The following is a 15,823-nucleotide window of genomic DNA, read 5'->3' on the forward strand; positions in this document are numbered from 1 at the left end:
GAAGTTTATTATAAGAGCTTTCAGCTTTCATTAATTATTTCTGTTCTACAGAATGTTAAACAGTTTCTCAGACTTTATTCAGTTACCTGTTTGCTTATCCTCAAATATTCTGATCAAGGATGGATGAGCTGGCATTTTCCAAACAGAGTGGAAACTTAGTTCTTTGTACCAATTCCCTTCCTCCAACACAAACAACAAATGACTATGTACTCTGTACACAACTACTGAAGTCCTGAGGAAAGAAAGTAGGGCCTTAAAAAAAGCAGGGCCTTTCTTTCAAAACTGTATTTTATCTCAACATCCTCATTCAATCAAGGACTATCAAACCAGTATTGCCTCTTTGCCACGGTGCAGTCTACCTTCCTCTTAGAAAGGTCATAGACTTTGTCAAAACAGATAAGTAGGATTTTTAAGAAAAAAACTAAAATAATTTTTCCCCCTCCCCTGTAAGTTTTATACAAAATGAATAGCATATAAAAACAATCTAAGTTATTTAGAATTTAAATTCTCTGTTCAGAAGTAATTTAAGGACTTAGAAGCCTGCTTTGTTTGCAAATTTTGTGTAATTTAAGGATCTTTTTTGGATCCAGGATCAAATTTTGGATCCAGGATCAAATTTTTGCATCCTAGATAAACTAAGGAAACATATAGGAATTGGTGACATCCAAGATGAATATACTTTCTTGAAAGATGTACAGGAAAACAGAGAGAATTAAGAATGCTACCCACAGTGCTGTACAGTTTAGTACCCTTTAGCTGTCCTTTTGGAAAGGATGACAGCAGAACATTGAATGACCCTTGATCCTCTCCACTTTGTTGCCCTTGTTTGGTCCACAGGAAGGCAAGTCCTGCCCCCAGAACTGGGCCTGCTGTAGTGGACAGGTAGGCACATTAATTCTGTAGGGGTTCTGCAAGAGCTTGAATCCTTTAAAAAGAATCTAGAAGACTGGAATAAAGGTAGTCCCTTCACTTTGTTTTTTGGTTTTTTTATCCAGGAATTCATTCATCCAAGATGTGAGACACTGACTTGCAGTTTTTCCTGTACTTCATTCCTGATGCTCCCAACTGAAGTGGATTCCCCTGGACTGCAAAGTATTTCTGCCCAAGGAAAACACTCTCACTCCCGTTGATACTGCACTGTTGAGGGAAACAGAAACAATTCACATAATGAAAGGGCTGTCAAGCATTGCAGTGGGCTGCTCAGGAAGTGCCAAAGTCAGTGTCCCTGAAAGTGTTTAAGAAACAGCTGATCATGGCACTCAGTGCTGCTATGATTTCATTGACCAGGTGGTGTTTGGTCAAAGGTTGCATTTGATGACCTTGGAGGTCTTTTCCAATCTTAATGATTCTATGATTCTAAGCACTGATCAGCCATCCAGTTCCTGGCTACAGCTACCAATGCGGTAACCTCACTTGTAAATATACATCACAACTATAGACAGTAACACTATGCAAATACAAGACACATCACTTGCATGGGAGATTTTTTACCCCTTAGAAAATAACAATCAGAACCTGAGTGAAATGAATAAAACTCTATGAAAATTACCTTTTTTCCCTGCTTTTGCTATGTTTAGCACACACAAGCCACTTTTGTTGCTTTTACAAAAATGGCGATGTGTAATAGGCACCTCAAAAGTAATAAATTAGAAAAGCTCCAAATGGCTTTTTGGATTTATTTGTTTAGGGTGTTTGCATGAAAGGTGGCCTTGCAAGAAAGCAAAATGGCTCTTCAAGGAAAGTGAAAAATGACCAAAGTTTTGCTGCTTCTAATTTATTTGATAGATGCACTCAGGCTCAAGAACTGCGTTTCAGTGATTCTATGTTTTTTTCTTATTTTTATTTTTCTCATTCTCTGAGCTGCAGTGTCCATACCTAAATTTGGCAAAATTTAACTAGTAATGAAACACAGATCCCGTCTGCATCTCCCTTACAGCCTGATTTACTTGATTTACCTGCATTTGTTTATGATATTTTTTCTTTATTTGCATATCACCTGTTAGGTGGTGCAGTTGTGTCTAAATACTTGCAAATCCCAATTTCCAAAACTAATTTTTACTTATAAATACTTATTATTTCATTGTTATTTATAGCTAAATAAAACTAAAATAACCCATTAACTTTCATATATATGAACAATTTTGTCTAGAAAAGCAAAGCAAACCAAACCAAGACTAATTTTGAAAATGTTTTTTTGCAAACAGGTAATACAAAGGGAATTATCTATTCTTAAAATAAGATTTGTATGAAAAGAAAGAAGCATGCATCTTAATTCTGCATGTCAGTTAAATTGTGCAAGCAGCGCTTGTCCACAAAGTGAAATGATTGATGGCAACTGGTTGCTAAAATAGAAAGAAATACAGTTTGAATTCCAGTGTATTTTCTTTTAAATACACTATTTTTCTCAGAAAACATCCTGCTGCAGCATGTGTGAGCATTGGTACACACCTGCAAAGTCCTAATAAAGACAAGTTCATGGGCTACATTACATTGTAGAGATCAACCTTGAGTACAATGGTGAAGAACCAGACTTGAACAATTTATTTTTGCAGTACCCAAATATGTGCTGTTCAAATGTATATCTGCTTGTTTTACAGTTTAGTCCTCAGAAAGATTAGTAAGCAGTGTACATAATGTGATTTTTTGAGGTTTTCTGGGTAGAAAAAGGAAAGAACTGAGAAAAGAAACTGGGAAAAGTAGTGTGATTCTAATACATAGTAAAATAAACTAAAATATGAAAATAAATACTAAAATACTTCAGTATAGTACATTATTTTATATATTTGCCCTAAATAAGATTCACTTTGGTATATTTGGCTGTTTGATTTTTTCTTTTCACTTCAGCTTTCTAAACATTTGGATGTCAGAAACTGCAAGGCTGAACAGTTAGAGACAATTATAAGGGACTGGAAAATCCAAATAAAAGATATCACAATATGGAGTTTCTAACCTTTAGGCTTCTGTGTCCCCATTTAGACTTAAATAATTTCTATCTGACAGAGACTGGGTGATCAAAAGAATTCATGCTAGTGTATTATCTAATGGTTTATTAATATCTTCATTACAGAACCTTACTAAATGGTCCAGAAAGAGTTAAAGGATAGTATGAACACCAAAGCTACAACTCAAGCACCTTTTCAGGAACTTATACATAATGTTATGTACTTACACAGATACTGATTTTATGAAATATTTAAATGTGGTTTGATGTTACTGCACAAAGTAGTACAGGGTCATGCTTGGGTCCCTGTGTTCTTATGATCCTGCTATATAAGAAGCAGTTATTTATATAATTTCACTGAATAAAGTCCCATTGCACTCTATGATTTCAGATGTGGCACTCCAGATTTTTACACCATAACAAGGGCCATGAAACAACACTAGGTATCTATGAGTAACAGCACTTACAGTGATTGTAAAAGCTATTAAAATGCAGGCAACCATAATTTCATAATGAAAAAAACAGGCCTGTATGGATAAAGAACATTTTTCATCTCTAGTCTTTTACTTTATTGTCCTGGAGCTTTTATACTGCATCTCCCTTTTCTAGTGATTGCTGCACTCTGAGTCCTGTAGGTCAAACTCAAGGTACTGTGTTTCATAACAAAATCAATTCTCACAATGTTTTTGCTGCAGTTTTAAGAGGTACACTAAGTCTGCACCTTTGAGAAAATGTAACTAATTAAATTGTTTTAAAAATGAGTATGTTTGAGAACTTCACTGGTCTACCCATAAGACAAAGGTATTTCTATGAATATTCCAGTCACTTTAATACCATCATTGCTAAACAAAAGGAAGAGTGTCCTTCATCCAGTCCATCTAATTGCACAAGTCAAACTACTCTTTTAACTCAATCCTTTAGCACAATTGCTAGTATTTTTTTTCCTTCCTATATTTACATTTTTTCCCCAAATTCTATTGTTACAAAAGAAGATAAATGCTTTAATTTTTATGTCTCTGATCCTTCAGACCTATTTCTTACATAGTTCCTCATGCATGTTGCTTGCTGTAGAGGAGCTCTGTGCAGCATCAAGTTGTTATAAACAGATGGACTGGAAGAAATGGACCATATTTTTCGATGATGTAGCTACAGATAACAAATATATATATACATATATCTGTATCAGAGTGTAAGCACATGTCTTTATACTGACACAAAGATTTATTGGAAATACTAAAGAGATTTGGAGAGTCAAACCTCCTCCTTCCAAAAGCAGCAGATAACAGGACACACACATGATGCTGCTGGGGAAGTAGCTGCAGGGTTATCAGCAGATATCCTGAGTTCTTGGCACAGCTTTAGTCAGCTTTGTTTATAACAATATCCACTCAGGGTATATACATACATTCCTAGGTCTATGAGAATAAAAGCTTATATATATAGTTGAGCCTTCCTTACATACCCAGAAAGAACAGGCATATTGCTGGGGAGGTGTCAATCCATGAGATAATTCACCCAGCCCAAACCTTTTTCTTCCTATATATAACTGAAATTCAGAGCAACAAATACAATAAGGGAAAAAGGATACAAGGCTTCTGTTTGGGCCTTTAATTTTATCAGATACAATTATTATTCTTCCATTTTCCTGAGTAAGCAATAAGTGTATGTGTATAGGCAACTGGCTAAAAGACCCATGAGCCAGTGAATGAAACTGAACTGTGGTCTGTAATATTTTTATTTTATCATAAATGCAATTGCTAAATATGTATCTCTCCAGTTTCATGCAGAAGGATTTTTTGCAAGATGACTATATCACAGATGTATCAAACAGAATAAGAGATGAACTCTGATGAAAGCTCTTGCAACAGGATGTTGTTTTTAAATACATGGCCCTAAAATTCCAGTAAAACTCAGATACTCTTTTGGAACAACCATGTAAGTTTTCAATTAACATGAAGCAGTCCCTAAACTGTGCATTTTACTACATTAATCAAGCTCAAATTTTAGCTGCAATGTAAACTCTTCATAAATAATACACAAACTAGAAGTTCTCTGTCATCTGTACAAGGAGTCCATTGATATAAAGAGCACTCTGTATATCTGCTTTAATAAGAAATCACTAATCTAGTTCACCAAAGGCTAGACTGAAAAGCACAAGAACAACAGGCATGCTGGAGGCAATGTTGGTGTGCTAATGTTGAGTGCCATGGTGTCTCACTCTCCAGAGCCCTTCCTGAAAACAGAGCTCAAAGCTTCTGTAGCTGTCTGGCACAGCTGAAGTCTCTGCACCTACTGAGTGCAGATGTGTCTGTCTCCCTGGAAACTGATGAACCTTGAAGTCCAAAATTGTTTGGCTTTTTAGTACCTCAGTGGCCTACAACTAGTTAAGTAACTTTGAGAATTGAAATAAAAAACCCAAGGCTTCCTTCTAACTGAGCTGAATTCACATAGTAACTGAACTCTCAATATGTCTAATTAATTTAGACTTGTCCCAAGTCTTGAAGAGCAATTCTTTAAGTTTGTATAAGTTTGTTAAAAAAAACCCAAAAACCTATTTTTTGCTTTACAGTCTGTTGGGAAAGGATAAGATGGGTGGAAATAGAGTCGACTGATAACGTTTAGCCTGCAAATGGCTGTAGAGTTATTTTGTACCAATCTAGACTGTTCTCCATCAAATAAATAACTGAGTGACAAGTTGTGACTGAGTCAAGTGACAGCAGATATGTATTTTTGGTAACAGGCTCCTGAACAACCACATTGTTCAATGATCAAATGGTGCATTGCATGGTGCAGATACATTTGGCTCTGTGAATAACACTGCATGTATTTTTTATGCAGAATTTTATGAATACAACTGCATACACTATGAATATTTAAGGACCCTATGCAGGCTGGATCATCAATTGAGAGATGCCCTTCACTTAGATCTCTATATAACAAATATAAATATTTATTACATTGTACTTGTAATAACATCATTTATAATAATAAAACATGTACAGCTGCATCAGCATTTTCTTTTATATTCTGTCTAGCATAGAAAATAATTCTCATCTGAAAACTTGGTAACTAATGTCAAGGAGAGAATCATTTCTGCCAAGTAGGGACAGCATGAAGGTGATGACAGAAGAACTTACCCTCAACGAAAAATATTTCTGCAACATTAATAAATAGATGTAAGACTTTTCCGTTTTTTATTAGTGAAGTCTGTTGAATAACTATGATTAAGACAATAAAATCAAAACAAATAAATTCAAATCAAGAAAATAAAATAATAAAATCTGATTTGGACCACATTATCAATATGTGAGAAACTCACAGCAGTGATGAGTCTGAAAGCAGTATTCACTTTAGTACTGCACTGGTCTCAGGATATTCTTCTGGTCTCATGAGGCAAGCCTTATTTACTCAGTCTAAAATCTCTACAAATAAGATACAAACTTCAGTTTGCACAGCTAAGCAAAAAACTCTAGACCTGCACGTTCCCAGACACTAAAGATTTAGTGCTGACTGTGGATTCTGCTCTTAGAAAAACATTAAAAACTTGCCATTACTTTAACTCTGTATTTATGTTGCTGGATTTTTTCACAATAAATATATTTATACTTTTCATGGACAATATTATCCAAAATCTGAATAAGTCCGCTATGCCTTCATTTCACAGCATGCTTCTAAACCTCAGCAGGGTCTTTCAGATAATGTAAATATTATCCTGTTTATTGTACTAAAAAGAAAATTTGATTTTTCAAGTCACAGCAGATACAAGCTGAATAGAGCTTAGCACTTTTTCCAAGCACCTTGGGCATAAATAGCTAATCAATCATATTTAATCAATATGTTGTTCAGCCATGCAGATTCCCACGTCTATAATTCCAGCTTTATTCAAATGATCTTTAGTCTCAATACATTCTTCATTGATTTTTTTCTTACCCAGAAAAGGCATAGAAATAGATAAGTGCTACATTTTAAAACTTGGAAATACCACTTTAGAAAACAAAAAGAAAAAGAAAGTAATCCCTGTTACCTATTTTTATATCCAATATGTTTCACTATTTTAAGGTTTGGAATAATCTTAAAAGTCTTCTTAGTTGTCCAGGCCTCACTCTCATTGACAGTGTCCTACTATGATTATAGGAATCGGCTTCAAGAGTATAAATTGCTCACTTTAACATATTTATTATAGCAGTAGCACAGGAGAAAACAGGCCCTGAATAGGAAGTTTAGGTCTTTATATAGTTTCCATCTACATCCAGGAATGGCAGACAGAATGGATTTAAAAGCACAAAGAATTCCCAAAGCCTCCGCAACTGCAATTTTGTGGATTGCAGGCACGTGTAAATGTTGATTATTCTTTTTAAAATCTTGAAGTGTGACAAAATGCCTCTTATTGTTAGTCTTTTATTGTCTACATTGGCACTGAATAAGCATGAGCATAGCTGTTTCAGTTTGAAAACTATTGAAAAATGTAAATAACTCATTGATCTTTGAATAAACAGTTGAATGTGGCATTTGCTTTCGTATTAAATAATTTGAAATGAGAGGAAAAACTGCATGACATTAAAAGCACAATCTATCTTATTGTGTGGTTCTTTTCCAGTGACTTTGTAAAAGCACTGCTCTCCACCTATTTCAGAAGATAACAAGAATCTGTGCCTGGCTGGTTTGATCAGTGAACTGAGAGGCGAGAGAGAATATTTGCATTTAAAATTGCTCTTTAATCTGGCTGTCCTAGACCTAAGAGCTGTTGCAGCTTCACAGTGCCTTGACAGACCAGCCTATTCCTTGCAAACAAATTATATATTTGTTTGTAAAAGCAAGAAGCTTATCTAAGTATTCATATTATGATGAGTGGCTTTCTGTGCAGAAGTCCTCTTTTTTATCCAAGAGTGAAAATGCAAGTGGAGGTAAAATACAAAAGCAATGTGTATTTTAGTCCCAAATGTAATTAATTTGATAATTCTTTCCATCTGGAGTAAGGAACAAATGGTAAGTCACTTCAAAATTCACATCAGACCTCTTATCAAGGCTCCCCATAGCTTCTAAAAAATGTGAAGAAAAATATCACTGGCAGTTCATTACTAGCTTTTGATTCAGAAGGAAAAAATATAGATCCAGTGTCAAATGCCCTCCAAAACAGGATCAGAAACCAACAGTAGTTTTGGCTTAGATTTGGATTAAGCACCCTTCTAATATTTAGCTTTAATTTTGAGTGGAAAAGTGTGGATGCTCATATCAAAATATACTATGCAGAACACTGCCTTTGCCCCGTCAAGCTGCCCCATCCCTACAAGTGTTGAAGGTCAGGTCAGGCTGGATGAGGATTTGAGCAACCTGGTCTAGAAACCCCCATGGCAGGGGGCGTGGAACTAGATGATCTGTAAAGCCTTCCAACTCAAACTATTCTACTATTCTATGATTCTATTATTTATTGCTTCAATTGTAGCAGACCTACTCAAGTACTCTTCACTTCTGTATAAATCATGAATCTCAATCTATCATGCCTATTGCCTGTTTCACAAGTTGCCAACAAGACCTTAGCCTTTAGAGGAGCCTCAGGTCCTCCTCCCCAGAGCTGCTTTGCAGCAGGTCAGCCCTCAGCCTGTGCTGGTGCCTGGCATTATTCTTCCCCAGGTGCAGGACCCTGTATTTGTCTCTGCTGAGATTCAGATAGTTCTTCTCTGCCCATCTCTCCAGCTGTCAAGGTCCCTCTGAAGGGCTGCACAGCCCTCTGGAGTATCAGCCACTCCTCCCAGCTTTGTGTCATCAGTGAACTCACTGAGGAGGCATCTGTCCCTTCATCCAAGTCACTGATGAATACCTTAAAGAATACTGGGCTCAGTATTGAACCTTGGCAAACACCACTGGTGACAGGCCTCCACCTAGACCCTGTGCCACTGATCACAACCCCTGGGATCTGCCATTCAGCCAGTTCCCAATCCTGCCTACCCATGTACCTGTTCTATTGGGTTTGTGTGGCAAACTTTTGGTAGTGAGAGAGGGGGCTGCAGGGGGAGCTTCTGTGAGAAGGTGCCAGAAGACTTCCCCATGTTCACCAGTGCCAATGACAGCCAGCTCCAGGACAGAACCAGCACTGGCAAAGGCTGGGCCAACCAGAGTTGATAGTAACACCTCTGTGATAACATATTTAAAAAGAAGAAAAAAAGAAGGTATTGCTCAGATGTAATTGTGGCCAGAGAAGAGTGGAGTGAGAAGAACATGTGAGAGGAACAGTTCTGCAGACCCCAAGGTGAGTGCAGAGGCAAGGGGCAGGAGGTGCTCCAGGCACCAGAGCTGAGATTGCCCTGCAGCCCCTGGTGCAGCCCCTGGTGAGGCAGCTGTGCCCCTGCAGCCCATGGAGATCCACCTGCAGCCCTTGGAGGAGCCCCACACTGGAGCAGGTGGATGCCTGAGATGAGGCTGTTACCCCATGGGAGCCCTGTGCTGGAGCAGGCTCCTGGAGGGAATCTGCAGACCTGTGGAAGGAGGATCCCATGCTGGAGCAGGTGTAGAACTCCTTTCCACGAGCAGCAGCAGAAACAACCTGTGATGAACTGACTGTAACCCCTATTCCCTGTCTCCCTGCACCTAGGGAGGGGGCAGAGCTAGGAAGGAGATGGGGGCATGGGAGGGGAGGTGTTTTTTAGGCCTTATTTTGCTTCTCATTATCATGCTCTGATTTTGTTGGTACTAAATTCAATTAAAATCCCCAAACTGAGTCTGTTTTTCCCTTGATAGTATCACTCACTTTGGTGAGTGATTTCTCTCCTGGTTTTCATCTCAACTCATAAATCTTTCATTATATTTTCTTTCCCTTGTCCAGTTGTGGAGGGGAGTGATAGAGATGCTTTTGTGGGTGTCTTGCATCCTGTCAGTGCCAACTCACTACAACTATCCTGTCTCAACCCAACATTTTTCTCACTTTTACACTTCTTCATGTCACCCTGACCTTGCCAGGGACGTGAGCACCTGCGTGTGGCTGCAGTTAAAGCACAACACCAGGTCACAAACCCCAAAAGCTGCATGGCAGCTGCCAGTTACACTCTCCATCCAGATTCACACCCAATTAACTGCTTTTAAAGTGAAGAAGGTCCACATAGTAATTACTTTCTCTTTGCATGTATTTTCTAATGTTAGTAGAAAGGCTTCTTAGCCTCTTCCTGTGGCTAAGAAGTTCCTCTAAGATACTATCTAGGCTGCAGTCAATATAAAGCAAGTTTCAAAGGCAAGTAACGAAAAAAGCATGAGGTGAATCACTCCTCCTTCCTCCTCCAGCCCTTTTTTCTGAAAGTTGTTCCAAATGTTTTTCCCTCTGGCTAGGTCTGACATTCAAAATGTTGCACATGAATATATTCACCACAATGACAGGACTTTACTTTTCTTGAGACATCTGTTTTTATGAATTCTCAGAAAGGCCATCAGGAAACCTCAAAATATTTATATAGTGGATAATCCAAACTTTTAAATGCTTATCCAAACCGATTTGAACAGTTAGATGTTTCAAGGTCAAACAGTCAATACAATCTCTGATTAGTAGTGCTCAGCAAATGATTTTTTTCAGGAAATGCTGTCTAAACGTTTTTAAAAAAACTGTTTTTAGCCATTCGATTCTATTTCTTGAATTCACTTTCAGATCAGCATTCGAGTTCCTATATTTCATTAGAGCAAACAAAAATACAGAATATGGCTACTCACAATAAATGACATTGCATTTATATGTACCACTAATCAAACCAATGGTGCTTGCAAATAGTAGGAAAAAATGGTGTGAAATACTGTAATCAAAAATGAAAAATATAAACTCATAAGGAAATTCTAATACATTTCTGGGTTGCTTAGAAGCAGGAAAAAAAAAGTAAATTGGATAAATTATTCATTATAAATTAGTTTTTCATCTGTAGGATTAGGGGGGAAAGAACAACAATCATACATGACATTTGCTGCAGGTCCACAAATAGATTCATTTGCTTTTAGTGTCCAGCCAAGTATCTGATTTATTATATGGTTTACTTGGGAAGAAAAAGTGTGTTGATTACTTTCCACAAAATAAAAATATTTTCCCTAAAACATCATTTTCAATATTATATGCAGGTATGTGACAGTGAACTTTTCCTTCTACCAGCATAGCATCAGAGTTCTAGTTATTATCTCAGCCCATAATATACCAAAATTATTTAGACTGAACTTACAAACTTCTATAAAATAACAAGAAATTTTCATTGAAAACTGGTGCATGATAGCAAGCTCATATATTCTTAGCTGTGGAATATAGATGTTGAAAGGACACAGGAGATGGAAGATCTCCAAAATGTGAATTTTGACCTATAAGGCAGCACCTTTTTTTGCTGCTATTTAAGAAGGGGGAAAAACCCACAAACACATATGTTTGTTTTTATTGGGCTAATGTATCACAAATTAAACTGACTATTTTAATTGCATCTATGTTTTGTGCTCCTGAGAGTGTGGGCATTTCAAAAATATGGGGAACTGGCTCTGAATGCCTTCCTAACCTGGATAATCCAGCTGCCTTAACTTCTCTCTCATTTTGCTTTCCATACATTTACCATCCAGAAAAAGTGCAAGAAATGCTCCCTAGAAGATGCATAATACTCTAGGACATTTACTAGTAGTGTAAATGAAAAAAGAAATTATTTCAATTATAATCCTACTTTTACATGACAAAGGTTCCGTATCTGCACAGAAAGGAAGGTCTCATACATTTTGATACTAACAGACAGTAACACACTGTCAAAGAAATGCATACTTATGAAATTCCACTTCTTAGCAGGACTTTTAGCTCATTCATTAATGGAAACTGTGTTGAAGTAAATAATAGAGGAGTGACTTTTTTCCCCTTCCTTTCTTGCTGCTGTTGCTTAGTTGTGATTCTTAGAATTAACAGAATGTGCATCCCTGATTTGAAGCAGACATGACACTACAAATACACACAGTAGAGTGAAGCTTTAACAACAAAAAATAATTTCTGATTAATTTTCCTTTCTTCTGTTCTAGGAAGACTATTAATTGAATAAAAGTGCATCTTTCCCTGGTGGTAGGATTAGGGAGTAAATTGGATGTTCATCTTACTCTTGGACTTGCCATAGCCGGAAAAATTCAGACATTATATTTGATAGCACTTTCGTCTCTATTTGGATATCTGTTGTTATGGTGATAGTTCCAGGAGGAAACATTAATGAGGATGACTTGAAAGCTTTGATGTGTACAGCACAATTATTTTTAACACCTCATAAGAAAAGGTGACAGTCAGTTAGTACTGCTCCTGGCTAAAGATAAATCATTGTATCAGCTTTCATGAAAACTACCTGAATTTCTATTTGTTATGTATCTGTAACGCAGTGTTGAATACAAATATGTAATAAAAAGGATTTGGAACAACAGCTTGCCTTCCCCCCACCTCCTCATGTTCTCACAAAGGATATGAGCTGTTATTCTTAGGAACTTGGTTACAGTAAATACTGATTTTAAGTATACAATATAAATTTTAAAATATCTGTATTGCTCTTTTGTGACAGCCCAAGAACTATCCAGCATGAGCTCTCATATCCATAAGCAGGCTGTGAACAAATCTCCAATCCCCCATTGCCGAGCACAGGCCTGCAGACACACTGCATCACCCAGACTGTCCAGGGAAAAGCATTAGAGACACAGGAGCTATTGCATCTCGCAAGGGCTCCATGTCCATGACAGAGCTTGGCTCAGCCCCTGTGCAGGAGGGCATTACTTACATAGTCCTCGTAGGGCTCGTGTGCGGGCGGCGGGGGCGGTCTGTACCCCGGCACGGACGGGGCGCCCCTGGCTCGCGGCGTGGGGACGCCCCTGGCCACCGGTGGGACGGGGAGCGCTCCGCGTGTCACCGGCGCTCCTCGGGGCGCTTGGGCACCTCGTCCCGGCAGCGGGGGCGGAATGGCACCCCCACGGCCCCTGCGGGGAGCAAAAGGAATGATCACTCCGGTGTGTTCAATGAAGGAAGACACGCCCCATTTTAAAGGCTCTCACGTTTTTACTACTATTTAAAGCATCGTGTAACTCTGGGGTTTTGGCAGCTACGATGTCAAGCACTTTTAGGCAACATCTCAGGCAGAACTCATATTATGGAAAGGCATTATTTTTAAACTACCCAGTGCCTTTTGCACCTGATCCTCTTGTTGCTTGTACTAATAAAATTCTGAATCATTGCAATTCACAGGGTTGCAGAATTAGTCCAAAGCAGTTCTAGAAGATGAAGAAAACGAGGAACCTCTTCTGTTGCTATCAAAATATTTTACAAGAGCAGTCACCACTCTCATTTTCATGCTTATTGGTGGGTGAGAGAAATGGATTGGCAGAAGATATTGTAGGACAGCAGAAACTTTCAAGGCAAAGTAGAGGAAGAATATAAAAGGAGAGGAATAACTTCTTCCTGTCTAATTTAGTTCAGCGCAAAGGATTGGTAGTGTTGGATTCTACCTTCCCCCACTGCACAGAGAGAACAGAGCTTATAGAGAAGCATGGAAAGATGTTTAGCATCTTCTGGGCTATTTATGCTGTATCTCCTTTGCTGTACAAATTAGTAAATCAGAAGAAGCTGTTACTGTTTAAAAAGACTTGTATCTATACCATACGATGAAATAGAAGGGGGATAAATCAGGGTAGCAGTCTGTGAGTTTTGTTTCAGAGCAATATGCTCCTGGGTGTGCTGTCTTTTTGGAAGACTGTGAATGCCAGTATAACAACCCTGCATGACACCCAGATCCACAGTTGTGCATAGAACTCAGGTCTTCTGTAGCAGTAGGAACTGTGGCTTGTTCCCTGCTGAGACAACCAAACCCATGGCATTAGCTTGTGATGTTTGTTACTTTACTACAAGTTTCAGTAGCTGATTTTAGACTTGCAGAATCAGTGGATGGTTTGTGTTGGAAGGGACCTTCAGAGATCCTCCAGTCAAAACCCCATGCCTTGGGCAGGGACATCTTTCACTAGATCTAATTGTTAAAGACATGCCCAAGTTGACCTTGAACACTTCCAGTGATGGGTCACCCACAACTTTTTCCAGTGTTCCTTCCCTATGTCCAACCTCTTTTCATTTAAGACTGGCAAAAAGACTCTTGCTCTTCTTAGCCCTCTTTATATATGGAATGGCTGCAATGGGGTATCCCCGGGGCCTTCTCTTCTCTGGGCTGAGCAACCCAGCTCTCTCAGCCTGGCTTTGTAAAGGAGAGGTGCTCCAGACTTCTGACCATTTTTTGGTCTTCCTCTGGACTTGCTTCAACAGGTTTTTTTAATATTCTCCTGGGATTTTTGACTGGAAAAAAGGGAAGGCATCCATGATCATAGGATCTGTCAAACTGATTAAAACATTTGGGTATTTTGCAGGAATTAGAGGCCAGAACTCTACCGATTATGCTTTGAACCCAATTTAAAAGCTGCTAGTTTGTTGCAGTGACATTCTGAAAAACATTATTAAGTCAAGCTGTTTAGAGATCATGAATGTAAGGAAGACTGAGCCCAGACACTATTTGAGTAGAAGATGGTGATGAATGCCAACTGCAAAAAATTCTGCAAAAAATTCTGTGTAAGTAAGTGCATCATACTACCAATTAAAAAGCTCATGTAGGAAAAACTGATGGTAAACAAGACAGACACCCTCAGGGAAAAAACCTCAGAGGTCATAGGAAAGATCAGCCCATTCAATTACTGAACAACTTCTTTGTCAGCATAACATAAGGTACCCCCATATCCTATTTCTTCCAAAAAAAGAGTCCATTTTTAAAGACTCATCTTGAAATGACCTCTATGGAGAGAAGACTGGAAGCAGCTAGGTAGCTTAGATACTTGAAGCAATGAAGTCCTTAAGGTTCACAGGGAAAAGCAAGTCTGAGAGAATGTTCTAAGATTTTACAGTGGCTTTAGTAATAAGCAGAGATACATGTTATTTAGATATGAAAAAATACTTGGGCACATTCACACCCCAATGTTTTTAGATTATGCCAATCAAATTCACTTAAAACTGATAACCCACCAACACATAACATATAATGAAGTTTATATAGATAGGTATATTTGTATATACACACAGTATAGCTGTAATATGTATAAAAAGTAATTATTTGGCAAATAAAGTTCCACCTAGACTATGAGGCCTTCTCTGACTACCCTATTATTTTGACCAAATATTTTTTGCTACTGACCATACTGCTTTAGTACTAGCATAAAAGTATTCTTAGAAATATCCATTTCCTGTCTTCATAATCTGCTCTCATTTGTTGTCACTCACTGTGCCTGGTGACCTATAGATCAGAAAATCTGGAACAACAGAGACCACGCCGGTTATCAGAAAACAAATATTTTGATTTTCTGACCAGGATATGTATGTAACGGTCTTTTTTTTTTTTTTTAACTATGGGGTTTTTTTACTATTGCTTAGATTTTGTAAAGCTATTAACATAATAGCTCAGGTTACCAGACCTTGAAGGAGCTGCAGGTGGCACACGGATCCCTCTTCCTCGAATGCCCCGTCCGCGTGATGAATCCTCAGAACCGTTCAAGTATGAAAGCTCTCTCAGCTGCTCCTGGCGAATTTCATCATTATAATCCTGAAATGCAAAAGGTGGAACTTTCTGAAACTCTGTATTTTGGCTGAGCTGCCAAACCACCTAAACCAGAAATTCTGTGGATGGTATTTTGGTGAATTGTTCTGCATTACCACTGGTATGCTGAAAAATTGTACAAGTGGGAGTGGACAACTGCCTATAATATATGGACAGAAAAATGTATATGTATGGGTAGTGAAGGTGGTCATAAAGAGCATGAACATGCAAAAAAACCCACAAAAGGCATAGAAGGCATAAACACAGAGAAATGTATCTGTATGCAAAATGCAGATGG

At 38.2% G+C, this 15,823-nt stretch overlaps 1 protein-coding gene across 9 annotated transcripts in view; it reads right to left on the reverse strand.

The window, feature by feature from the left end:
- KHDRBS2 (KH RNA binding domain containing, signal transduction associated 2) overlaps positions 1–15,823 on the reverse strand; it is a 340,503-nt gene that overhangs the window by 113,281 nt on the left and 211,399 nt on the right. For all 9 annotated transcript variants that reach the window (XR_013181236.1, XR_013181235.1, XR_013181233.1 and 6 more), the window contains exons 5-6: positions 15,404–15,531; positions 12,685–12,880 (exon numbers count right to left, since the gene is read on the reverse strand). Coding sequence is in view for 1 of the 9 variants with exons in the window: in XM_054629453.2 (XP_054485428.1) it covers positions 12,685–12,880; positions 15,404–15,531 (324 nt within the window). In the remaining 8 variants the exon portion in view is untranslated. The remainder of the gene's footprint in view (positions 1–12,684; positions 12,881–15,403; positions 15,532–15,823) is intronic.

The sequence above is a fragment of the Agelaius phoeniceus genome, chromosome 3 (genome assembly GCF_051311805.1).
Source record: "Agelaius phoeniceus isolate bAgePho1 chromosome 3, bAgePho1.hap1, whole genome shotgun sequence".
NCBI lineage: Eukaryota > Metazoa > Chordata > Aves > Passeriformes > Icteridae > Agelaius > Agelaius phoeniceus.